Source organism: Taudactylus pleione, unplaced genomic scaffold (genome assembly GCF_031769625.1).
Source record: "Taudactylus pleione unplaced genomic scaffold, aTauple2 ptg000886l, whole genome shotgun sequence".
Lineage (NCBI taxonomy): Eukaryota > Metazoa > Chordata > Amphibia > Anura > Myobatrachidae > Taudactylus > Taudactylus pleione.
This window is the reverse complement of record NW_028285287.1, coordinates 1,723,795-1,750,647: the sequence shown is the minus strand read 5'-3', so window position 1 is coordinate 1,750,647 and position 26,853 is coordinate 1,723,795. Positions and strand designations below refer to the sequence as shown.

The 26,853-nt window shown below is 47.1% G+C and overlaps 1 protein-coding gene across 1 annotated transcript in view; it reads left to right on the top strand.

Annotated features, from left to right (window-relative positions):
- Positions 1 to 26,550, top strand: part of PHF12 (PHD finger protein 12) — a 122,531-nt gene extending 95,981 nt beyond the window's left edge. The window contains exons 12-15 of the mRNA XM_088459002.1: positions 699 to 800; positions 13,571 to 13,653; positions 17,948 to 18,086; positions 25,339 to 26,550. Coding sequence (XP_088315128.1) covers positions 699 to 800; positions 13,571 to 13,653; positions 17,948 to 18,086; positions 25,339 to 25,679 — 665 coding nt within the window. The 3' untranslated portion in view covers positions 25,680 to 26,550. The remainder of the gene's footprint in view (positions 1 to 698; positions 801 to 13,570; positions 13,654 to 17,947; positions 18,087 to 25,338) is intronic.
- The last annotated feature ends 303 nt before the right edge of the window (positions 26,551 to 26,853 follow it).

The following is a 26,853-nucleotide window of genomic DNA, read 5'->3' as shown; positions in this document are numbered from 1 at the left end:
GAGCGTGCAGGATGATGATCGCGACCATCGCCAGTGCGAGCAGAAGCCTGCGGTTGAGTTTCTCAACCGCAAGGCCAGGAGTGATTTTGGCTCTGTCAGAGCCAAAATCACTCCCACTGACATCACTAGTGATGTCAGTGGGGCCAGCTTCTGACTGGAACGCCTCCGTCTGGCAGGCACGCCCACCAAAGGGGGTGTGCTGTCAATCAACATCGACAGCACGCCCCCTTTGATCAGACACAACGAGCGAAGGAAAGTCCTTCGCTCGTCGCGTCTCGCGCATGCGCACGACGGAGCTCCCTCCGTCATGCGCAGTGCAGACCATCGACCCACTTGCGAGCGGACAGCCGCTCGCGAGTGGGTCTGAATCAGGCCCTAAGCTTCCAGTGTCCCCTGTGGAATCAGAGAAAATTAATTTACCGGTAAGTACCAAAATCCCATTTTACTTGCAAAACGGAATATGCTGGCGCTATATAACTGGGAATAAAATCGTTATAGAACAGTAATGAAACAAGTCTAGGTAATAGACAAAGAGGTGAGAGGGTCCTGCTCACAAGCTTACAATCTTATGTGACCTTTATAGTATTTTTGATTATCCTTTTAAATGTACAATCATTGGGCCATCATTAGCTGCATCAATATGCGTATGTACCCGCTGTGACTTAACATGGCTTCCTTTTGTCTTTCACTTTTCACAGCCCAGAGGAGAGACGTGCAGGCCAGGGCTGTATTCTATCCTCTAATGATGGGTGTTGGGGCTCCAGTGAACATGTGTTACCGGACTCTCTACATCGGCACAGGTTAGTTTGTTTCATTATCCTAAACTTCACAGTGCCACCAATGTATTAACTCTATTAATTTAACATTTGTATAATTGGGAAGAATTTGCCATCCCTATCGTTCTATTGGACGTGGTGAACTTCTAAAAGAGAAGTTCTGTTGTCAAACACTGTGTGTGTGTGTGTGTGTGTGTGTGTATATATATATATATATATATATATATATATATATATATATATAGTATATGTATATTTCTGCTTCAGGGTCCATAGGGGGTCCACAGGGTTGACCTTGGGGTATAGGTTGGGAACCAAATCCAGGCACCACGCAGTTAAAGCTTTTAGCTCCCAGGATGCACTTGGGTCCACTCTCCCTATAACCCCACCCCCAAGTCAGAGGCACCTCAGTTTAAGTTGGTGCCCGGCCGGAATCGGGTCACCGTTTAGTGCAGTGGGGAGCTGATTAGCAGCCCCTAAGCTTTATTTTTTTCTAAAGGACAGAGTTTTTTATTTTTACTTTGGATTCTTCAGAGCGGCAGCGTCAGACTGTCCATAGGACGTCTAAGCTGCCGCTCCGTCACCCCGCTGGCGCTGAGACGCCAGTACAGATCTGGGGATCTCAGCGGGACCCCAGAGTCTGTACTAGCCGGACTCTGCGGGCGCCCAGGACTGCTGCCGGATCCACGGGGAGCAGGTAAGGCGCGGGTCACCGCTTGCGGTGATCCGCGCATTTGAAATGCAGTCCTGTGCCTCCGGTCTCTGGGGACAGACCGGAGGCGCCGGCAGTGGCGGCGGGCCCCCCATACCCCGTGTGTCCACTAGACCACCAGGGACTTAGTGTTCGGTGCAGGGAGCCGGCGTCCCGGGGGTTAATAGCCGGCCAGGGGAGACAGCCTTCCCTGTTACAGCGGCTCCTCCCCTCAGCTCAGCGCGCCTTTCAGTATCCATAGTCTGGCGTCGCTGAGCTGCTTCCTCCGCGGGCCACGCTTCTTCTGAGGTCTCCAGCGGCCATTTTCTCTGTGGTGCAGCAGAGATCTCCGGAGATGGCAGTGAGCCCAGTCCCCCTGCGTACCTCACCATCAGGTCAGTGTACACAGCGCTGTAGCCATCCCAGACACTGAATCTGGGTAAGTTGCATGCAGTGTAATAGTGCAGTATATTATATGACATGTTTATGTATATATGTGTATATCTGCATTGTATGTGACTTATGCTAGTGCTGACTGTACTTTATTCTCTCACCTGTCAGTGTATATCTATCCCTTTCCTTATCTGCCCTAATACAGCTGTACTTGGGGTGGTTCTGAGACTCACATTTATATACTTGTTAATATTTGTGAGGTTTGTCACATACTGTTGCGTGCTGCACGTTGCCATATTTTGAGTGGAACTGTGTGTTGCATACGCTGAAAATGGGTCCCTGCAGCTAATTTTTAGTATCAGTCAGGACCAGTATAGCGCTGCTTGATCACAAGGCTTGGTCAGATATGTCTGACCAGGAGATAGAGCGTTATACTGCACCCATTTTTACTATCCTGCAAGCCATGTGCTGCAGGTGTTAGTGCGGAGGATTTAACTCTTAAAGGGTTCTGTATGTGGCGTCATCGGGTGCCGGCCCCTTTCACGACCCCCTTGGGCGGTTTGTTTTCTCGGGATCCTCTTAATTGCGGATCGCCGGGCGGGCACCATTGTTGTACCTCACTTGGGCTTACTTCACCATAATGCCCTTTTTCATCTCAGGGTATCTCGCAGTTTCTTGCACATCCCCTGTGACACAGACCACCGCTCCCTACAGGGGTTTTTCGAGTATATGAATTCCCCCTGGTGCCACAATAGTCTGTCATGCCCCTTGCAGGGATTACCACAACAGCCACACTGGGTGGATGTCGTTTTTCTATGAAACGCAAATTGGCGTGGTTGACGCCCTGTGGTTACTTCCCACTTGGCTCTACCGTGAACTGGATACTGTTTTGGGCTCTTTCCTTCTTACACGGGGGGAAGCCTATCTCAAGTATTATTATCCCTGTTTTAGGGCTGGTAGCAGGTCCATTCTGGTTAGAGTGAATGTTGACCTGCACCTGTATCATACACCCTCAGTATTACGTGCCTTCTGGTTCCCTGTTGCTGACTAGCGGGTGGATCGCATGGCGGGACTCTGGCTGTTGCCAGATATGAGGTATTACAACAGTGTTTGGTCTCCTGTCCCAAATTCCCTGAGGGTCATCATGAGCCCCTCCTGGGGTGGATGGGCGTGTTACTCGTCGGATTACAGACGTTACTATGCATCCCATTCCTGCGTGGTCGGATTCTTCTGATCCGTAGGTGGTAACTCTGCCTGAAATCAGTATACTCGCTTTCAGGGGTTGTTACCCATCCTACCATGGCTATAGCATGGTTGGTTAATACTATTGCATACTGAGCTGATGCATTTGTAATGTTTTTTCCCCTCCAACACGTCTGGGGTTCAAATGTATTTGGTCGCTCACGTAATATATGCAGTTGTCATAGGTGGACATGCCTATATTGGATACCAGCTCCTAACTTTCAGAGTTCCGGCTGCGACGGTATCCTCCGTAATACCCTATGGCTGCGCTCTGGGAATGCAGAGGTGCAGATACCATCTATAGGGTATATCTTGTTGGGTCCTGACCTTGACAGTGGCAGTACAAATTTCCCGCCTTCAGCTATGCTCACTATAGGGCCTCAGACTATTAAGTCTTTTTGTCCTCTGGGTCAGCCTAAAGGTCTGTTTCTTCATAGACTGTCGGCCTTTACAAGGGCCGACATATCCAGTTCCGAGCAGGCCTGGTCTGCCAGCCGATCCTGCTGCTGAACCTACGGATATATCGTCAGCCTGACGAGACAGGCCTACCACTGGGAGATGGCGATTTTCTCAGTTTGCCCGGTACTAGTGTCTAGTTGCCGCGGCTACGTGGGTAGGAGGGTACGCACTCTCTTTGCTCAGGCGGCCTATTTCCATGTGATGGTACTCAGGCCCTTATTCGGAACAGGGCCTTACAAATCCAGAAAGCTATACAGTTGTTGCGGTAAGCGGAGCTAATTGGGCCATCCCCACTTTCTCAGCGAGGGACTGGTTGTTCTGCTTTCTTTCTGGTGCAGTGGCTGAATGGTCCTCTTTGGCCTATTCTCTGTCTCATTTCCCTGAACCAGTTCCTAAAGCTACCTGGGCTCAGGAGGCAATCCCTATGCTCCATCATACTATGTTTGGAACCTGGGGACTTTATGGTATCACTGGATATACAGGACGCGTGCCTACGGGTACTTAGAGACCTTACCTCGGCATGGACTGAGGTTTGCTGTATCACAGCACTTACGATTTTTCGGGCTCTGCCTGTTGGGACTGCTCTCAGCCCCACAGGGGTTTACCAGCGTTTTGGATTTTCTGACAGTTCTTCTGTTCAGTATATCCCAATGCTCCTGTACCTGGATGGCCTCCTGCTCTTAGCAGGATCACCGGGGTACTTTACAGCCGGGTCAGGTTGACTGTGGCTTCTTCAGGGTGCAGACGTTTAATCAATGGGGAAAAAGTCCTCCCTGCATCCCTTTCTGGGTATTCTTCACCTAGGAGCCCTGCTGGATTCTCAGAATCTGAGAATTCTTCTGGCGTAAGACGGCATCTCCACTCTTCCATTAGGAGTACATGGATGTCTGCGCAGTCGACATATGTCTTTACACTCTGGGATGCATGGTCCACTATTCAGTGTCTGCCTTTGGAAGGGTGGAATGGGCTTAGTTCCATTCCAGACCTTTCCATAATTGGCTTATCTCCAGATGGAACAAGTTTTTTCTGTCTGATCACTGTTCAAACGATGATGCTCTCCCCGGAGGCAAGTCGGTCCCTTTTCGGGTGACTATGGCCATCTCGTCCAGGGTATTCTTTGCTAAGGACAGTGTCTGGTTCGCATCCATTTCAGTGCAGTTGGATGTCTGTCGATTCCACCCTGTCAATTAACTTGTTGGAACTTTAGCCTGTCTTGGGCCTTCACTCTGGCATAGCCCTTGTTTCCCGGTGAACCTGAAAAAGTTCAGTCCGACAGGGTCAGAACAGTGGCTTCCTTTTTAGCAATACTGTTCGTTGGGTGGCAATGTCAGGTATGTCATACATTCGGACATTGTCTGAGGGTCTCCTCCCGACCATCTCGACAGTGTTCATTTCAGGTGCTCTCCATTGGGAAGCGGGAGTCCTCAGCCATCACGACGTGCATCCAGGGGACTAGTCTCTTCCCCAAGAGAGGTTTCATCTCCTGGTGAGCAGGGGGGGGGGGTCCTCCTGAGGTGACCCTCATGGCCTTCTGACTCTATCACACTATGGTGTTACAGTCCAACTCTGGGGATTCTGAAGCAACCTTCAGTGACTCTTTGTCGGTGAAGTGGTTCTTCCAATTTGCGTACCTGTGTTCTCCGGTCTCCATTCTTCCTCGAGGGAAGTGTTTCAATCGAGACGGAGATGCTTTCCTGCTGGTGGCTCCTGATTGCCCCAGATGTCAGGGGTACTTGGTTTTTCGGAGTCTCTCCATCGATACTCCATTCCTGATGCTTCACTGCCCAGACCTGTTGTCTCAGGGTCCTGGGGTTTGCCTTGGACCTGGGTAGTTTGTCTTTGACTGCGTCCCTACAGTGGTCTTACGGCTTCCCTGGCTTTGTCATCGTTGGAATGATTAGAGCACATGGATCAGCTTTTGCTGGGACCTACCACAAACTGTGGCAGCCATAATTCTTATGGTATTATACCTGTCGATATGATCCTCTGGGGTCCAGGATTTCCAGATATTCTGGCATTCCTTCCGGCTGGCTTGGGTTTCACCCTCGGCCTGGCCTTCCTGACAGTGCAGATCTCTACACTGTCAGTATGATTAAGATATGGAATTGCTCCGCTCTGATATCCAGTTCATCCTTTGGAGTGTTTTCTGGATTATGCCTCCATTTGTCCTCCCTAGGGACTCGTAGTGGTTCTTCGTTAACTCCGGGGAAAGTTAATGGAACCGCTGGTTGTGATAGCCATTACATGGTCTATTGCTTTGGCTTTCTCTCTTTCTCTCAGGGAGTTTATATCACCCAGGTGAGTGTCGGAATTGGGAGCGTTCTCATGTGGCTCCCTCTTCTGGAGGGCATCTTGTCAGGGTGTGAGTTGCTCTCACCCTGTGTTTCTTCTTAGTGATTTTTAGGTTCCATATTATTCTGGAACTTATGGTGAGGCCATTCAGTCCCCAGTCCTCTCGGCTGGTGTGGCCTCATTGACTGTGGTCCGGCCTCTGTGGATTTATGTGATCCGTTCAGGTTCCTGACGGAAATCGGACTCCTTATTGGTGGTCTGAAATTTCTGGTTTTAACAGGAAAGGATGGCCGGCCTATGGCCAAATGTTGGCTGGACTGCCTCGTATGTCTTCTTCAGGGGCCTACCCATGGGTAGGCCTTTCTGTTGTTGATGCTTGTTTTTTCTCGGGCCATGTAACCCTCGTGGGTGGCTCGCTGTGGCGCCTTGGCTGTTTTGCCTTGCTAGATGGCCACGTGGTATTCTGTCCACACCTATTTAAGGTTCTAGGCATTGGTTTCCTTTGCCTCTCCGGATGCTTCCTTTTTGGCGGCGGATTCTCCTCTCAGCACAGGAGCGTCCCCTCCCTTGGTTGAACTGCTTTGGGACATCCCCAAGGTCAACCCTGTGGACCCTGAAGTAGAAAACAAGAGATATGGTAAGAACTTACCTTTGTTATCTCTGTTTCTACGAAGTCCATAGGGTCCACAGGGCGCCCGCCCTGACGCACCTGGCTTCGAATGGGCTGTGTGGCTGGTCACCGGTTTTCCGTCTCCCATTTCTGTGAGTATGGTTATCGAGTGTTCCAGTTTTCTCTCTCTTTTTCTCTCCTCCTCCGGCCTTTGGCTACTTACAAACTGAGGTGCCTCTGGCTTGGGGGTGGGGTTATAGGGAGAGTGGACCCAAGTGCATCCTGGGAGCTAAAAGCTTTAACTGCGTGGTGCCCGGATTTGGTTCCCAACCTATACCCCAAGGTCAACCCTGTGGACCCTATGGACTTCGTAGAAACAGAGATAACAAAGGTAAGTTCTTACCATATCTCTTGTTATTTTCGCGCTGAGCAAAAAGAATTGTGGGTCCCAGGGATGCCTCACTTTAAGAAAATTGGCTCCTAATCCACTTTTTCTTGGTCCCATCACATATTATGGTCCAATGCTGGGAGCAGGTAGAGCTGGAGATGGAGGCAGGGAGAAATGGGAGGTAAGGGCAGGCAGTGCTTGGGCAAGGAGGAGATAAGTGCAGGCAGCAGTTGGGAAAGTGGGGGGCAAGAATGGAGCTAGGGGCAGACGGGTAGGGGGATAAGGGTAGAAATCAGCTGGGGCAACATTGGAGCAAGGAGGTGGTTAGGGGCAGGTAGTACTGGGGACAGTGCTGTGGGCGTAGGGAGGAGGTAGATAGCTGCTAGGACATTACTGGGGGGAAAGGATGAAGTTTGGGCAGGCAGTACTGGGGGTAGGGAGGGGGCAATGGTAGATAACTGGGGCAGGACTGGGGGACAAGGATGGGTTTAGGTTAGGGAAGGGTAAGGGTAGATAGCAGCTGGGGCAGTACTGGGGGGAGGGGGTAAGAGTAAAAGTAGCTGGGGCAAGCAGGTGCTTAGGGACAGGCAGTACTAGGGGTAGGAAGGAGGTAAGAGTAGATAACAGCTGGGGCAAAAAGGGTGTTAAGCACAGACAGTACTATGGGCAGTGCTACATTAATAATAACTTCTCTAAGGCAGCAGCGCTGCACTGCAGGCTCAAGTGTACACACACACACTACTGCAGGGGAGACTCACTTCTACACATCCCCACCACACAGGGTCACAGCCTACATAGTCTAATAGTCTCTCCGAGCACAGGTGCTGGCCAGGGGAGTGTAGGCGGGTATGGGGTGGCTCGCTGCCTATACACAGACTACACATCATAGGGCAGTGACAGAGACCAGCACTTACCTTTGCGGAGAAGGAGGGTGGCTTCACTGGGTTAGTCAGGCCAGGCATAGGTACATTGTGCTGGCAGCAGCTCCCGGGTTGAGTGTGCCTTGTAGTGGATTCAGAGGCACCGCTGAAGACTGACCTGGGCTGGAGGAAAGAGCCCTCAGCAGATTGGCGGGCTGAGAGAGGGGGAGGAAAACACTGCAGCTGCGAATGACTGATGAGACTAGGCAGTGATTGGCTGGGGTGCTGCCTCGCTGCTGCTGCTCCCGGGGAGGGGGCTTAAGCTGGCGATCTGTGTCTGGCCGGTCGGAGCTGCCTGGAGATTGGGTGAGGTTCTGAGGGGCGAGGACTAGATGAGGAAACGCCGCTTGCTATTGTTTAAGACGACGACGACAATTGGCTGCTGTGGCGCTGCACCCTTTTTAAATTAAAAGAAAAAAATCATTCATGCTCTGCACTCACCTAATTACACTCCAGAGTGTTTAATTTCAATTCAGGGAATGTTGGTTCCAAAATATTGCAATAAATTGTTAAACCGGCCAGCTGCGTCAATCTTGCCTTCTGTCCGGTCCCCACACTAACTCACAAAACATGAGAACTCCTCTACCACTAGGATTACAGATTTTATACACAAACTATGCTTTTTTTTAATGGGTTGATGTCTGTTATCCTTAAGGGCCTCTTTAAGACTATGAGCTATATATAAAATTGTTAGTCTCTGTGCTATAAATTTAGAGAATATACTTTAAATTAACAATAAGTTTGTATGTTGATGCAAGTACTTTACTATCTGATAATATACACTACTGGAAAGAGGAAGAGCATACCTGCACCAAACTTCTTATTTTCTATATATTCAGTACTGTTTGTTTAGTATATCGCTTACCAACATGTCTAAATAATTTTTGACAGAACAGTGCCACATTAAGTCTTAAGGTGTTGGTGGTGCTCCCCAGGGCTTAAATGAATCGATTTTTAGGGGAAGGTTTTGTCAAGTTGACAAAACAAAAAAGAGAAAACCTCTTTTGGGGGCAATCTTGTGTAATTGTTAGTTTTATTAAAAGAAGATATTTTATTAGATATGCATTAAAAAGATATAAACATAGACACATAAAAAAACACACAAAACAAAAATACAAGGAAAGAGCATAAAGATAAAGGACTTTTCTGGATTATCTTTGTTACAAATAAACAAGAAATCTCTATCAATATTGATAGTGGGGAAATGTCCCCAGAATTAAGTCCTTAATAGTTGGGCGAAAGTTTTTATGTGTAGATAGCACCTCTGCTCCAAATGCAGGTGCTTAGTACAATATTAATAAAGGCACATATGTTAAGATAAATATAATACGTATATCTTCAATTTTCGCAGGTAATCAGAGAGAGTGAGATCATGTATAGTCAGAAACGAACCTGTTAACAAATTAGATGATCTTAATAAGGTGGTGTTATAGTGTCAGATATTATTATGCCCATAAATGCGCAGCATATAAATCAACATATATTTATATAAAGAAGCAGTGGTCTCGACCATAAACTTTTCTGATGAGCAAATAATATATGTCCTGATAATATCACAGGTGATTCCACAGATATCAGAAGAAAAAATGCACTGAAATCAAGAGCCTATGATGAACTCGTACATAGCTCATTTTAGACAGTATCAGGTTTTCCATATTGTATTTTAAATACAAATCCTATACAGGCTGTACGGAGCACAAGTAATCTTCAAAAGAGTCTATCTATGATGACAGGTTTTATCCAAGCTCAGATGCTGCATAGAGATGGTGTAATATCACATGTGCATCTATAACTGTGCCATGTTTTACAATATTTCTGTTTTTTGCAGATGGTCACCCTGTTTAAATAAAAATTGGTTTTCCTAGACAGCTGTTTAGCCACAATAATACAAAAAGATCTGCAAAGGATAGCAGTACCAGGTTTTCTGATTTAAACACTAATAATAATTGTTATTACTTAGAATAAACACATAGTATACACATCTCTAATAATTCTTCAAGATATCATTACATATCATTCCAATAATTTATAAAGAAATAGCAGAGTTGGCACATCTCCTCCAGTGATTGCGAGTATCTGGATATAATATTAGGTACTTTGATGAAAGATTGCCTGGCACCTAAATTCCAATTGCTTCTGCTTCTATCCCGTGTGGATACTAATTCCAGAGAACGGGAGGTGAGAGAGCAGCTGGTAGGGCAGACAGAGGTAAAGTGCAGAGACGCTTCTGCTGTCGGGATTTGCTATCGTCCACCACCCTGTTGTTAGAAAAACATTGCAGGGCGGTCAGGGCGGTGCGCATCCGGATGAGAGAGCGTTGAAGAGAGAATGTACCTGTGTAGATGTGTTGGTATAATGGGTTGATCTCAGCAGCTGATTCCTGCAGTAACGGTGCCTGTTGCCGGGACTCGTGTGCGCACCACGAGTACCCGGAAGTGACGTAGGTATGACACGCGTTTCGCCCCTACTGGGCTTGATCACATACAGTCCCGGCTTCTTTATATAAATATATGTTGATTTATATGCTGCGCATTTATGGGCAGCATATTTAAGATATTTTATTAGATATGCATTAAAAATATACACTACTGCCCAATAGGTTTGGACTCCGCCTATTTTTCCAGGCTTTTGTTGAAATTTGTGCAGTTTAATGTCTGTGTATTCTGAAATTAATGCATAGAACAAATAAATAATTAAAGATTAAATAAATCATAAACCATTTTTTTTTTTTTTTTTTTTTAAACAAAATGTAATCTAAATGTTCATATTTTGGCCTCTATTCACCACCACAATGGCTTTGAAATAAAACAAACAATATGTGCTTTAACTGCAGACTTTCAGATTTAATTTGAGGCTAATTACATCCAAATCAGGTGAACGGTGTAGGAATTACAACGGTTTCTATGTGTGCCTCCCCCTTTTTAAGGGGCCAAAAGTAATGGGACAAACTAAAGAATCCTAAATCTAACTTTCACTTTTTAATACTTTGTTGCAAATCCTTTGCAGGCAATTACAGGCTGAAGTCTGGAACGCATAGACATCACCAGACGCTGGGTTTCATCCCTGGTGATGCTCTGCCAGGCCTCTACTGCAAATGTCTTCAGTTCCTGCTTGCTCTTGGGGCATTTTCCCTTCAGTTTTGTCGTCTTCAAGTGAAATGCATGCTCAATCGGATTCAGGTTAGGGGATCGCTTTTGCAGAATGCTTCGGGTCATTGTCCATCTGCACTGTGAAGCGGCGTCCAATGAGTTCTGAAGCATTTGACTGAATATGAGCATATAATATTGCCCGAAACACTTCAGAATTCATTCTGCTGCTTTTGTCAGCAGTCACATCATCAATATTACAAGGGAACCAGTTCCATTGGCAGCCATACATGCCCACGCCATGACACTACCACCACCATGCTTCACTGATGAGGTGGTATGTTTTGGATCATGAGCAGTTCCTTTCCTTCTCCATACTCTTCTCTTCCCATCACTCTGGTACAAGTTGATCTTTGTCTCATCTGTCCATAGGATGTTGTTCCAGAACTGTAATGGCTTTTTTAGATGTTGTTTGGCAAATTCTAGTCTGGTCTTCCTGTTTTTGTGGCTCACCAATGGTTTACATCTTGTGGTGAACCCTCTATATTCACTCTTGTGAAGTCTTCTCTTGATTGTTGACTTTGACACATATACACCAACCTCCTGGAGAGTGTTCTTGATTCGGCCAACTGTTGTGAAGGGATTTTTCTTCACCAGGGAAATAATTCTTCTGTCATCCACCACAGTTGTTTTCTGTGGTCTTCCGGGTCTTTTGGTGTTGCTGAGCTCTCCGGTGCGTTCTTTCTTTTTAAGAATGTTCCAAACAGTTGATATGGCCACACCTAATGTTTTTGCTATCTCTCTGATGGGTTTGTTTTGATTTTTCAGCCTAATGATGGCTTGCTTCACTGATAGTGACAGCTATTTGGATCTCATTGAGAGTCGACAGCAACTGATTCCAAATGCAAATGTCACACCTAGAATCAACTCCAGACCTTTTACCTGCTTAATTGATAATGAAATAACGAGGGAATAGCCCACACCTGTCCATGAAATAGCTTTTTAGTTGATAGTCCCATTACTTTTGGCCCCTAAAAAGTGGGAGGCACATATAGAAACCGTTGTAATTCCTACACCGATCACCTGATTTGGATGTAATTATCCTCAAATTAAATCTGAAAGTCTGCAGTTAAAGCACATATTGTTTTTCATTTCAAAGCCATTGTAGTGGTAAATAGAGGCCAAAATATGAAAATTCTGTCAATGTCCCAATATTTATGCACCTGACTGTGTGTGTGTATAATATATATATATATATATATATATATATATATATATATATATATATATATATAATGTGTATATATATATATATATATATCTCTCTCTCTTCCGAACACACATTTGTAGCATTCTCTCTGCAATGGAAATCAAATATTGTTCAGGAAGTTCTTCCCAACACTGTAGAAGTAGTTCCCACAAATGTGTTAGTCCCAAACAAGCTTTATGAGGTATAAGTCTGGAGGACCATGCTGGCCATTCCATGATTTAAAGCCTACCATCTTGCTGTTTGGTAGGTAAGAAGGTATTTCTGACGGAATCAGTATGATTTACCGCCAGCCGCATGGCCGGCGGTTCAAATCCCGACAGTGGAAGCCCAGCAGTGAAGATTCCGACAGGTGAGTATTTTTTCTATTTACTAACCCTAACCTCCCCCCCCCCCCCCTCCCAAGTGCCTAAACCTAGTAGCCCTTCCCCGCAGCCTAACCCTAACCTCCCAGGGGGCTGCTTAAGTCCCCCCTGGGAGCCCCTAACCTGACTCTCTCCGCAACCCCCCCCTTCGATCGGTAAGCCGGGTGTCGGGCTCCCGGCGTAGGTCTAATGACAGGCATCGGGATTTCTACACCTGTCATTAGATACTTGCCGGGATTAGACAGTCGGGATGCCGACGGTCGGCATTTAGACCCTCTGCATCCCGACTGCATACCATTTCTGACAGAGCCTAGAGGTATGTTTTGGGCCATCTTGCTGTATGATGAACCCTAGACCAATTAGGTGCAGACCAGCCGGTATTGCATGGCGGTCCAAAATGCTGTGGTTGCCCATTTGTATTTGGGTGAATAAAATCACTAAGTTGGCATCCTGCAAAAGAGAACGAAACCATCACGATTCCTCCTCCATGTTTGACAGTTGGTGTCACAGGGATGTATTTACTAAGCTCCGGGGTTTCCCAGCGTCTTTAAGCTAGAAATTTTGGAGGGCAATGCTTCTAATAACGAAACATAGGCTGGGAAGTGTCAGCTTTTACAAGCCACACATTCATAAAATAAACCTCACACTGAGGACCCATCCTTTCACCTACTCAATGGCATACAAACCCCTGTGATTTACAAGTTTTGGTTAATAGATCCCAAGACCTCTTTCCAGTCTTCAGTAGTACACTTGCACAGTGCTTCTTGGCCAAGGTAATCCTCTTTTTTTTCATTGTTGCAGAACAGCTGTAAGTTATCAACCCATTACCTGTTCCCTGAAAGGCCTTTTCTATAACAAAGTTTTACATTATTCAGTTTTTACTAACCTAAACTTTTTCAATCACAAGTAGTTTAATGCTTACCTATGTACCATTTGAGATTATTCTCTGGACTTGAATTACTTCAATTTCAATACAAACTGGAAAAATGGAGTCTTCTAAAACTTTTGTCCGGTAGTGCTGTCTGAAAAGAGTGCAAATAGCCCCTGACAGTGAGAAGCTTGTGTCATCCTCTCATTGCAGGAGCTGACATGGACGTGTGCCTTACAAACTATGGTCACTGCAACTACGTGTCTGGCAAGCACGCTTGTATATTTTACGATGAGGTGAGTATGCTGGCATACATGTTATATTGACTGTTTTTTTTCTACTGTTAATCTGTAGGAGAAGGTCTTTTGAAATTTTGTATATTTGTTTCTGGTTCCCTAAAGACAGCATGTTAATCTTGAATTGTATAGTTTTAAAAGAGAATGCAGCTCAAATCAGCTTGCTGAAAGCACACTGAATTGTTAAATTAGTCCACTTAAATGTAAAATATGTACCTTATTTAGAATTTGAAGCTTTTTAAAGATCGCTGACTGAATTAGCCTGGAATGTAAAGCTGACAAGAATATTTATAATATATAAGTTACATTTTAGCCATTAATTATTCACTATTGCAAGCATATAACCCCGATATCATATACCGGCAGGGGTCTAAAGACAGGCCGATATGCCGACGCCTGTCTTTAGACACACGCCGGGACCCCGACGCCCGGCATCCCGATCGAAGGGACACTGAACGCGGATAGGCGCGGGGGTTTAGGGTTCCCGGGGGGGCCTTAGGGTTAGGCACCGCCCCCGGGAGGTTAGGTTTAGGCTAGGGGAAGGGAGGGTTAGCGATAGGCACCCCCGGGGAAGGACTTGGGGTTAGGCACCCCCGGGGAAGGACTTGGGGTTAGGCACCCCCGGGGAAGGACTTGGGGTTAGGCACCCCCGGGGAAGGACTTGGGGTTAGGCACCCCCGGGGAAGGACTTGGGGTTAGGCACCCCCGGGGAAGGACTTGGGGTTAGGCACCCCCGGGGAAGGACTTGGGGTTAGGCACCCCCGGGGAAGGACTTGGGGTTAGGCACCCCCGGGGAAGGACTTGGGGTTAGGCACCCCCGGGGAAGGACTTGGGGTTAGGCACCCCCGGGGAAGGACTTGGGGTTAGGCACCCCCGGGGAAGGACTTGGGGTTAGGCACTTAGAGGGGGGAGTAGGGTTAGGCACTGGGGGAGAAGGTTGGGATTAAGCACCCCTAAGGGAGGGTTAGGGGGTAGAAATAGGTTAGTGAATACTTACCTTTGACGATTGGAATTTCCTCCTCTGCCGGGATGCCGCTGTCGGGATTCCAACAGCCGGGCATGGGTTCGGCAGTAAATCATACCGATTCCGTGCCCCACAGTGTCTTCTGCCTTCTCTCACATTGTAAAAATATTTTTAACAATAGGAAGCTTACATAATTGGGAGATAGTGGGTTTCCATATCTATATGATAAAATTGATGGCTGATAAAAATTGTTAATTTGGAATGTAAGGACAAGTTGGCCTGACCTCTTACCCCTCCCAACTGTGTCAGATGCACAGCAGAAAGTGAGGAGGTGAAGATAGAGACAATGGGGGGGAGAAAGTGTTGGGTTTGGGAAGCGAGAGTTAGGATGAACTAATGTGGGGAGACACAGAAAAGCCAGACATTACAGCTAGTATAAAAATAAAAACTTACTATTGGGCTACATACCAGTCCCTTACCCACATTGTCATGGCAGGTGGTTTTACACTCCTGATAAGTACATCCACAATGTCTGATACTGCTAACTATGGTTGCTGGAGAAACTGCTTTCATACTAGAATATTTGGATATTTTTAATAGATGTGTTCAAAAATTGCCTCTTTCTTGGATGAAGTACAGAGCATCCTAAATTCAGTACTAGGTTGCAATCCCAAGGACCCCTTCATTTTTTTTTTTTTTTTTTTTTTTTTGCTGATTTATATTGTATACCTATTATGTCTTACCTTTGCAAAATATTACTGTTTCTATGTAACATGACTGTCTTCTGATATATCCATGCACAACCCAATAATGATATATTATTTTAGACTTTAACGTTATTTGTATAAATAGTTTATGAAAGTTAATTTTAGCCTTATGAGTGAGTACAGAAAGACTAATCATCCTGATCCATGCCAGACCAAACTGAATAGAGATGTGTTTTGGGATTTGTGTAAAATATAATAGATGTATGTTACACTGTGGAACGGTTTCGAGAGGGCAAGTGGAAGTAGAGATGAGGCTGGCAACTACAAACAGGGAGCCAGACACAAGAGAAATGATTGGAAACCTTGCTGAATGAATTGTAGACTAACTCAAAACCAACACCTACAAGATACTAAGTAGAGATCCAGGCACCAAACAGTTAAAGCTTTCAGCTCCAAGCATGCCTCGGGTCCTCCTCCATATATACCCTGTCCCCAGCCACAGGCCTTCAGTTGTTCATTTAGTGCGGCAGGATTCAGACGCACCTTTGTAAAAGGGGACTGCTCAGGCAGTCCTAAGCTTTTATTTTGTTTGAGTTTGCAGTACTGATCGTCTGAATTAAGACGCATGTACTGCGACTCCATCTACCTCTGCCCGGCCGCAACACCAGTAACAGGGATGCTGATTTAGTCGGGTATCGGCTGAGCTTGCTAGCTGCGATCCGTACTACAACAAGATGCATGGAGGCGTCAGGTAAAGCGATTCCTCGCTTACTGGGAATTGCGCGCGGCAGTCTTTTCTTCCGGCACCGGAGACTCACCGGAAGCCGCTGCAGTTAGGGCCCGGAGCGTCCGCGTCCTCACTAGACCACGAGGGCCTTATCGTCTGACGCCGGGGATCAGCAGCAGGCGCTTCTGCATCAAGGCCAGCGTATCCGGCGGGTTGATGCAGCTTAGGGGAGGTGCGTCTGGTTCGCTCCTTCTACCCGCCTCGTGTATATGAGACACTCACAGTCCACTATCGTTGCGCTGCTGTAGCTGTTGGGGTCAGTTTCCCTGGATACCTCTCCCATGGGCCAGGTATATAGTGCTCTATATCCTACCACGAAATTTGTTTTAAGTAGTTGATTCAGAGCCCAGTGCAACTATATTTGCATATGCATTGTATGTGACTGTTTGCTAGCTGCTGTGTTAATACTGTCTTTTATTTCTGACTGTTAGCTATAACTGTCACTGTTTTTTTCCTCATCCCTCTGTTGCAGGTGTGTGGGGCTTTTCTTTATACTTCACATTTATTTGTTGTTTGTGAAGGTTGTTACATTGCATTGTTACTTTTATAATTGATTTGTCAAAATGTAAAGGCAATCAGGAGGGGGAGGCCACTCTGCTGGTTTCATGTAAATATGACGAGGTTACATCTAATGTGCTAAAACCATATTGCCACATGTACATGTGACCTTCACAAACCTTGACAAAGAAAAAAGCCATACATCTCATTCACCGTAATCTATCTCTTGCCTCTAATGCCATTATTTTCAGTGGGGCCTGAGGGCTTGTTCAGCTAATCACAAGCATGTATTTGTATTTTGCTGTGCTTTTCCTATGCATTTCAATAGACTTTCTGCACCTATTGAAATTCAGTTGCCTTCTCAAATGGAAAAGTTTGATTTTGCTCTGACTGGATTTAAGATTGAACTTTGTATTGTAGAATTAACGATTTTTATGGCAGTTCATTAATCCATCTCCACATTGTTTCCAAATGTGAAGGTATTTAGGATCTCTTACATGAGTGTATCCTATATTGAAATCCTCCTTTATTGGTGGCAACTAAGGGCCTGATTCAGAGCCGGACGCTATTTGTGCTCACTCGTTCAGAAAAAGGGGCCGGCTATTTAAATTGAGCGCTCGCTCTTTGCGGTCTGTTGACGCCTCTATGTCTGAGCGAGCGAACGAAACATGCGCTCGTTAATTTGTAAAGACGCCCCCTGGCCGCTCGCATCCTACGTCATCTCCGCTATTTATTAGATTAATCGAGTACATCGAAAGGCGTCTGAACTGCTCGCATTGCTTGTGGTAGGATTTTCCTACCGCAATCATGCGAACAGTTCAGGCTAAGAGACAACCAAGTGACGTGGCCGATGACTCTGCTTTGTTAATTATGCACACCCTTAAAACGCCCGTTTTGACCGTTTGGCACAGCTGCGTTTGGATCACCACTCCCCGTTTTCAAGCACCTTCCCCTGTTACCACCCACAAACGCCTCATTCTGTCACTCAAATTAGCAGGCACTCGCTATTTTGCAAGCGCTCGAATTCCGACCACACTGACTGTTTGGCGCATGCGCATTACGACCTATACGGATGCGCAGTTGTGCGAACATCGCTCGGAGCGAACGAGCGGCCGCTTACGAGCGGCTCTGAATCAGGCCCTAAAACCCATCTTATACATTAGATATGTACACTAGCCATACCTGGTTTATTGGGTGTACTAAATATTGATGCCTTTGTATAGACTATGCATTACCATTTGTCTTTCAGCCTTTATACTTTCTCACAATGTTCCTCATGATGAGTGACTAGGTTATGCATGCAGTTAACTTGCTTTTCCTTTACTCTGTCTCTTCTAGAACACAAAACATTACGAGCTGCTCAATTACAGTGAACACGGAACAACTGTTGATAATGTCCTCTATTCCTGTGACTTTTCTGAGAAGATCCTCCCCACCCCTCCCAGCAGTATTGTTGCCAAAGTGCAGAACGTTATAAGTAAGTTCTCTCTCTTGCAGGCACTTTTATTTTATTGGGGTTATAGAAAAAGGATGCTAGACATGTAAAAATGTCATAGCAATGGGGGCACCATTATTTTTTTAATTCACATTGGGCTGATGTACTAAACTCTGGAAAGTGATAAATTGGAAAGTGATAAACTACCAGCCAATCAGCTCCTAACGATCATGTTTCAAACACGGCCTGTAATATCAGTTATGCTGGGCATACACTATGCAATTATCTGTCAGATATCTGTCCAATCTGGCTGGTTGGAATGAAAATCTGGTAATGTATGGGAGCAAGTAACATTAGAAATTTGCTCCCAAACACTAGAAAACGGACCAGATTTTCCTTCCCACCAGACAGATTTGACAGATATCTGACAGATAATTGTAGAGTGTATACCCAGCATTAGGAGTCGAGTGGCTGGTAGTTTATCACATTCCAATTTATCACTTTCCAGAGTTTAGTACATCTCCCTTATTGTGCTTGAATCTTCACAGCCTTTTCTAGGAAATAGCTACTATAATTCAACAGTTTAGATTAAGTGTAATTATTGTAACTTTGAATTTAAAAACAGAGACACATTTGCTGACCTTGTGGCCACTCATTTTTTTCTATCTTTACGGCCACGATCGTAAGTCGTTGTTTAATTTGAACCAATGCCACAACATTGGAGTGTAATATTCTGCACCAGCATTCAGTAACCATCCAGTTTCATATTCAAATCTGATTTCTCAATTCTAGCAAGTAAACAAAAAAGAACTAGAACCAATCAGGGTTTGATTCAATTGTATGACTTTTGCATGGGGGTGAATTGTTAGGTATCTATCCAGTCAGCACCTGCTTTGTAAAGGAGTAACTTCCTATCTGGTAAATAAGTTGTCCCTCCTTGTAATGCAAGCATTACACTAATACACAACAGTGTGTTAACACAGATGCACAAAATTAACTTAATATTTACTATACAAACACTGATAGACATTAACATACATCCAGTAACCTGTTAAGAAGCCATGAGCATTAACAGGTGCTAAATTGTGGATAGTGCTGTTGCTATTTGTTGCCCTGTGAGTGTATATGTAATGTATGTATACATGTGTGGAGGTATATATATATATATATATATATATATATATATATATATTTAGATTTCTACTTCAGGGTCCATAGGGTATCCACAGGATACCTTGGGGTATAGGTGTGACGTCAGTCATCGGGCACCATAGAGTTAAGCTTTCAGCCTCCCAGGATGCACTAGGGTCCCCCTCCTATACCCCGCCCCCGAGCCAAGGCACCCCAGTTTAGTGCCTGGCCGGAGTCGGGTGCACCTGTTGGAGTGGGGGCTAAGAAGAGCCCCTGAAGTTTTCTGCATGCAGCTGTGGCTGCACATCTGGAAGTACAGCATGGACAGTCAGTCCTGACGTCCATGCTGTCTTCCCTACACCCCCGCCGGAACCAGAACGCCGGTACCGATCCGGGGATGCTGGTGAGCATCTGGGGTCACAGCGGTGACCCAGATGTTCCGGACCATGGCCGGAATCAAGGGGGACAGCAAGGTAAGCAGCGGGGTCCCGCGGTGGGTCCCCGCTGTTACATGGTCCAGAGTCCCCAGGCAGGGGGCTCCCTGGGGACTGGCTGCAGCGTGGAGCCAGGTATATAACCTGCGCTTCCACTACCCCCCTGGGACAGCGGACCGCAGCAGAGCGGTAGCGCTGCGGCGTCCCGGGGGTTAAATGCATGCCAGGGGAGCGCGCCTTCCCTGTCTCACAGCCGGCGCCTCCCCCGCTGCACGCAGCCCTCTCTGCAACACGCCGACTGGCCCTGTGGCAGCACTCCTCTCTGCTCCTCGGCGGCCATCTTCAAGAACGCATGGTGAATGCTGCTGGAAGTCTGGACAGAGGCATCGTGGTCTGGGTCCCCCCACATACCTCTCCTCCGCTGTGGTCAGGTCTGTGTATGCAGTGCTGTGTCCTACCAGACTGTGTCTGTGTAGTTGATTTATCAGCGCTGGTTAGTGCAGGAATTGAGTTTCTTTGCATTGTATGTGACTGTGCTAGCGCTGCTGCCTGTACTTTCCATTTCTGACTGTCAACCTTATTACTGTCCCTGTTCTTTCTGCTAAAGCCCTTGTGGTGCGGTGCTGCAGGGTGGTCTCTCACCTTTTTAAAAACAATTGGTGAGAGGGGTCACATACTTTGTAACATCATGTCTGAAAGTGACTTTCCTCTCCGGCTACAGTGTACTACGTGTAAAGTACCTTTAGCGGAGAGGGAGGGTAGCGCGGAGGGCCTCTGCCGGCTGTGTTTGTCAATGGCGCGTCCTATTACGGTTACAGCATCGGTACAGGAGCCGCCCTGGGCTTGTTTCGCTCAGGCGCTTACAACCTTAGTGGGCCAGTTAGCTCCGCAGCCCGCGTTTACGCAGATGGGTTTGTCCCAGCAATCAGTGGTGTCGTCACCCATGCAGGGTTTCCCTAGACAATTGGTGGTACCCCGCAGTCTCCCTATTTCCCCTCTCTCGGTTTTTCAGGAGCCGGCGTGGGTTAACTCCCTGACTAGTTCTGTACAGCACTTGTCGGATGTGTTGCAGGGGGAGGCTGTGATGCGGCCACATAAACGGCCGGTGGCGTCTCTGTCGGCTCCTTATGAGGATGACGAAGGGACGTCTGATGATGGGGAGATTCTGGATCCTTACGATCAGGAACATCTCCATACTAAGGACGCAGACGCTAGGTCCAAGGTGTATATTCCTGGACTTATTCGGGCAGTCCGAACAGCCTTGGTGATTGAGGACGAAGTTCCCCCAGTGGCTAAATCCAAGTATGCCTTTTTTAAGGATGTGAAGGGTGACGCCAGTCTTTCCTCTTTCGGGTCAGTTGGTGGACCATTTAGAGGAGGCGTGGAAACAGCCTGGCAAGCGATACCAGCCGCAGAGGCGCCTGGCGGTGGCTTATCCGTTCGCGGATAATTATTTTGCTAAGTGGGAATCCCCTCCACAGGTGGATTCTCATGTGACACGTCTTGTCCGTAGTGCCACATTACCAAAGCCATCCATGTCCTCCCTTAAGGATGCTACGGACCGCAAGATGGAGATCTGCCTGAAGTCCGCTTATTCCCTTGCGGGGGGGCAGCGCGGCCGGCTATGGCCATTTGCTGGCTTGCCAGAGCTATGGAGCGCTGGGCGGATTCGTTGGAGGCGTCTTTCGATTCCGGCTGAACAGGCTGAGTTGATTGGTAATCTCCGTGATTCGGCCACTTATATCAACGAGGCGGCCTTAGACATTAGTACCCTGGTGTCTCGAATTTCTTCAGCAGCGGTGGCTGCTCGTCGCACCTTGTGGTTGCGATCCTGGAAGGCGGACGCTGATTCCAAAAAAGGTTTGGAGGCGTTGCCCTTTAACGGAGAAGTTCTCTTCAGTCCAGATCTGGACAAGATTGTGGCCACGCTGGCGGCAGCCAAATCGGCATGTCTCCCGTCTGCCGCTGTTCCTTCTGGTTCAGGACCATCGTCCTTTCGGTCTTATAGGGCCCAGGGCAGGCCCAAACCACAGTCTCTTCCCCGACAGTCTGGTCCCAAGAAATTGGCCAAGCCCCGGAAGCAGGCATGGCGTACCAGACGTCCGGCCCCTAAGCCAGATGACAAGCCTGCGGCCTGACGGTCCGGGCCTCCTTTTGGGGGATCCCAAAGTGGGAGGCCGCCTGCTACAGTTAGCCCGGTGTTGGTCGGTCACCATGACAGACACTTGGGTTCTCGAGGTGGTCTCCCACGGGTACGCCCTCTCTTTCCGGCACAGACCCCCGGCTCGATTTTTCACCACGGGTCTACCATCAGACCGGAAAAAGGCCACGGAGCTGCGGAAGGTCTTGCACACTATGCTCCAGGCTGGAGTTATAGTGCCTGTTCCATTCTCCCAGAGGGGCCAGGGTTTCTATTCCAATCTCTTTTTGGTGCAGAAACCCAATGGGTCGTATCGCCCGATTCTCAACCTCAAAGCTCTCAAGTCTTTGCGGGTGTCGAAGTTTCGGATGGAGACCCTACGGTCCATCATTCTGGCGCTGGAACCTGGGGACTACATGGTGTCATTGGACATACAGGACGCGTACCTGCATGTCCCTATTCTTTTGCGCCATCAACAGTTCATCAGGTTTGCAATCCGCAGCGACCACTTTCAGTTTCTGGCGTTGCCTTTTGGCCTGGCGACAGCACCGCGTGTGTTCACCAAGGTGATGGCGGTCATGGCGGCTTCTCTGCGGCTGCAGGGAGTCCGCATGTTGCCGTACTTGGACAACCTTTTATTAGTGGCAGGATCTCCGGAGCTCCTTCTGCGCCACTTGGACCTGACCATTGCGCTACTGCAACGGCACGGCTGGTTAATAAACTGGCAGAAGTCCACTCTAATCCCGTCTCGGCGGATTCTGCACCTCGGAGCCTTATTGGGCTCGGGACAGCAAAGGATCTTTGTGACGGGGGAAAAGATCTCTGCTTTACAGTCGAGAGTGCGCAGTTGTCTGCACAGCTGCCGGGTGTCTCTACACTCGGCGATGAGGTTACTGGGCTCCATGGTGCCCAGTTTCACTCCAGACCTCTGCAGCACCTGATCCTGTCCAAGTGGAACGGGCTGCCTCAGTCTCTAAAATCCCAGACAATAGTGCTCACCCCGGAGGTTCGCCTGTCCCTTGCCTGGTGGTTGCAAACGACCCATCTCAACAAGGGACGTCCGTTCTGGGTATCAAATTGGGTCCTGTTGACAACGGACGCCAGTCTTCGGGGCTGGGGAGCAGTTTCGGGTCCACACTTGTTCCAGGGCAGGTGGACTCCGACAGAAGCGGAGCTTCCAATAAATATCTTGGAACTCAGTGCGGTCTTCAATTCCCTCCAGCAGGCACATCGGGTTCTCCAGGGTCGCCCAGTGCAGGTCCAGTCGGACAACGCTACCACCGTGGCCTACATAAACCGGCAAGGAGGAACCCGAAGTCGGGCGGCTCTCGTAGAGGTGTCTTTGGATCCTGGTATGGGCGGAGCGCCATCTTCCGGCCATATCAGCTGTCTTCATCCCGGGAGTGCTAAATTGGGAGGCGGACTTTCTCAGTCGCCAGGACGTTCATCCGGGAGAATGGTCCCTGCACCCGGACGTTTTTCGACTGCTGGTTGACAAGTGGGGTCTTCCAGAGATCGACCTCATGGCGTCCCGGCACAACAAGTTGCCGGTGTACGGGTCTCACACAAGAGACGAAGAGGCGTCTCTGGTGGATGCTCTGTCCGTCCGGTGGACGTTCCGGTTCGCTTACCTGTTTCCTCCGGTTTCCCTTCTTCCACGGGTAATCCGGAAATTCAAACGAGAAGGAGGGACGCTCCTGTTGATAGCTCCCGCGTGGCTCAGACGGCACTGGTTCTCAGACCTTCAGGGTCTGTCCGTGGACAGTCCTCTGCGGTTGCCGCTATGACCGGACCTTCTGTCGCAGGGTCCTGGTCTTCACCCAGACCTGACTCTGCTGTCTTTGACGGCGTGGCTGTTGAGACAGCCATGTTGAGGTCCAGGGGGTTTTCCAGCTCTGTAGTGCGTACCATGTTACGAGCTCGGAAACAGTCTTCCGCGAGGATATACCATCGCGTGTGGCATACGTTCTTCCAGTGGTGTCGACCAAGAGGTTATGCACCGCGGGAGTTTCGTCTGTCTCGCATACTCGCCTTCCTACAAGCGGGACTAGACCATGGGCTTCGCCTTGCTTCTTTGAAGGTACAGGTTTCGGCCCTGTCTGGTTTCACCGTAGGATTGCTACAATCCCAGATTTGCGCACCTTTATGCAAGGTGTTCTACTCATTCAGGCGCCCTTTGTTCCACCTGTGGCGCCTTGGGATTTGGCTGTGGTCCTGAGGGCTCTCCAGGGACCGCCGTTTGAACCACTGGGCTCAGTGGATCTTAAATGGCTAACAGCTAAGACTGTTTTCCTTCTGGCCATAGCTTCGGCCAGACGTGTTTCTGATTTAGGGGCTCTTTCTTGTAGACCCCCTTTCTTGATTTTTCATGGGAACAGGGCAGTGCTACGCACTCGTCCTGAATTTCTTCCCAAGGTTGTTTCCCAGTTTCATGTTAACGAGGAAATAGTTGTTCCGGCCTTTAACTCACCTGGCCTTTCAGTGGGTGAGGCCACTTTGGATGTTGTGCGGGCCTTAAGGACTTATGTTGACCGCACTTCTTCGTTTAGGAAGTCGGACGCCTTGTTTGTCCTCTATGGCTTCCTTAAAAAGGGTTGGCCTGCTTCAAAGCAAACTTTGGCAGCCTGGATCCGTATGGCTATTTCTGAAGCTTATCTTCATGAAGGTCTGCCGGTTCCTCCTTCTCTGAAGGCTCATTCTACTAGGTCTGTGGGTCCTTTGTGGGCAGCTCGACGTGGTGCCTCTGCAGTCCAGATCTGCAAGGCTGCTACGTGGTCCTCTGTCCATACCTTCGTGAGGTATTACAGGTGTGACAACTTCGCCTCTCGGGATGCTTCCTTCGGGCGGCGGATTCTCCTTTCAGCACAGGAGCGTCCCCACCCTTAAAGGATACTGCTTTGGGACATCCCCTAGGTATCCTGTGGATACCCTATGGACCCTGAAGTAGAAAATATGAGATATGGTAAGAACTTACCTTTGTTATCTCTATTTCTACGAAGTCCATAGGGTTCCACAGGACTCCCGCCCTGTCGCACCTGTGCTGCAGATGGGCTTTGCTCTGGTCACCGGTTTTTCCGTCTCCCTCTGGTGAGAGTGTGATTCTTGTGTGTATCCAGATCTTCTTTCTCTCTCTTCCTTCTCCTCCTCCGGCCTATGGCTTGGTAACTAACTGAGGTGCCTTGGCTCGGGGGCGGGGTATAGGAGGGGGACCCTAGTGCATCCTGGGAGGCTGAAAGCTTAACTCTATGGTGCCCGATGACTGACGTCACACCTATACCCCAAGGTATCCTGTGGAACCCTATGGACTTCGTAGAAATAGAGATAACATAGGTAAGTTCTTACTATATCTCATATTATATATATATATATATATATATAGATAGATAGATAGATAGATAGAGATATATATATATATATATACATACATACACACACACACACAATCCTTTGTAAATGTGACTGTATATCTTTTAAGTAGTTTACTTGTATTTTTGACCCACCAGTGTCAAGAGTAAGGATGTCTTATGGGGAATGTCCCTTTTTTTAATGTGGATATATTGTGCATTTTATTTTATTTTTTTTCTTCTAGAGAGGCGCAAGAGCCAAAATCCTGAACCAGAGCCAGTTAAGGAAGAGCCAGTCATGAACTCTCAGGCACAAGGTCCCCATGTACAGTCATGTAATTGCAAAGCCAGTAGCTCTAGTCTCATTGGTGGAAGTGGAGCAGGCTGGGAAGGTACTGCTCTTCTACACCATGGAAGCTACATCAAATTGGGCTGCATTCAGTTTCTCTTCTCTATCACAGAGTTTGCAACAAGGCAGCCCAAGGGTGAGAGTGATGCCTTAGCACAAGACCTGGAATTAGAAGACAAACTATCTTTGAAGTCATCCCACCAGGTGCCCGTTTTACGATCCAACTCTGTTCCTTAGGAGCGAAACACTAGAACTCTAACGAGACAAAGAACTCTTCCTGAAATACGACATACTCGTCAGAGCAAACATGTCCAGCGGCCTCCCGGAACCCCTGTTTTGGCCAGAAAGAGTTTGCACATTTGCATGATATGAAGAAACGTCACGTTTTATTTTTGTTTTTCTTCTCTGCTCATTTTAGGGGCATTTGCACATATATTTCTATCATACATTTCATATATTATAAATATATATATATAAATATATATTTTTTTTTATTGTAAGACTCAAGACAGCACCTCCCCTGTAGTGAGTATTCCCAGACAAAATAACAAAGTTTGGATACCAGAGAAATTAAATTTAGTTTGTTTTGTTTTTATTTTCTTCATGCTATTGTAAATTAATCGGACACAACTAACTTCTACTGTTTTGTGCCAGTGACCGTTTTATATAGAAAAACCATTTCAGTTTTCTTTTAAAATTATTTATCTGCTTACGAGTGTGTCCCACTTTAAAACCCTCAGTCTGACCACAGCTGCAATAAAAGCATCTTCATCCTAACAGCAAGTACAGCATTCAGAATTTTGTACATACACAACAGATGGCCGTACTTTTGCCCTGTTTTTTTTTAATTTTTTAAATGTATACGGTGCCGCGTGTGATATGCCTTTTGGCTACTGTCTGTTGTAACAAAACAATTTGTTGTATACAATTTTTTTGTCCCTTTTTTGTTTATTTTTAATGTAATACTGCCACTTCTTCTTGAGGAGATTGGACAAGCTAGATTCAATGTAAATATAATTGTATCGTTTTAGATTTTACAGAAACCTTTTTTTCCTGTACTCTGTGTATATATATACATATATATATATAAAAAGTTGATTCTTTCTGAGATTGTGTATAATGCCTTTATATGATGGTTGTATAACATATTAATTCCCAGCAGTTTTCACCCAAATATATTCAGATTTTTCTCCTTCATCCGCAGGGGACACTGGAGTCAAGACTGTGGGGTATAGACTGGTGCAGAGCGGAGCCGGCACTTTATGAATTTAGAAAATGTGACTGGCTCCCCCCCCCCCCCTTTATGCCCCTCACCTCCTCAGTTTTTAGAGAAGTGCCTCGAGGGAGCCGGTTCCTGAGCACTCTATGATATTCTTAATTACTTTAAAAGTCCACCTTTCTACTGCCTCTT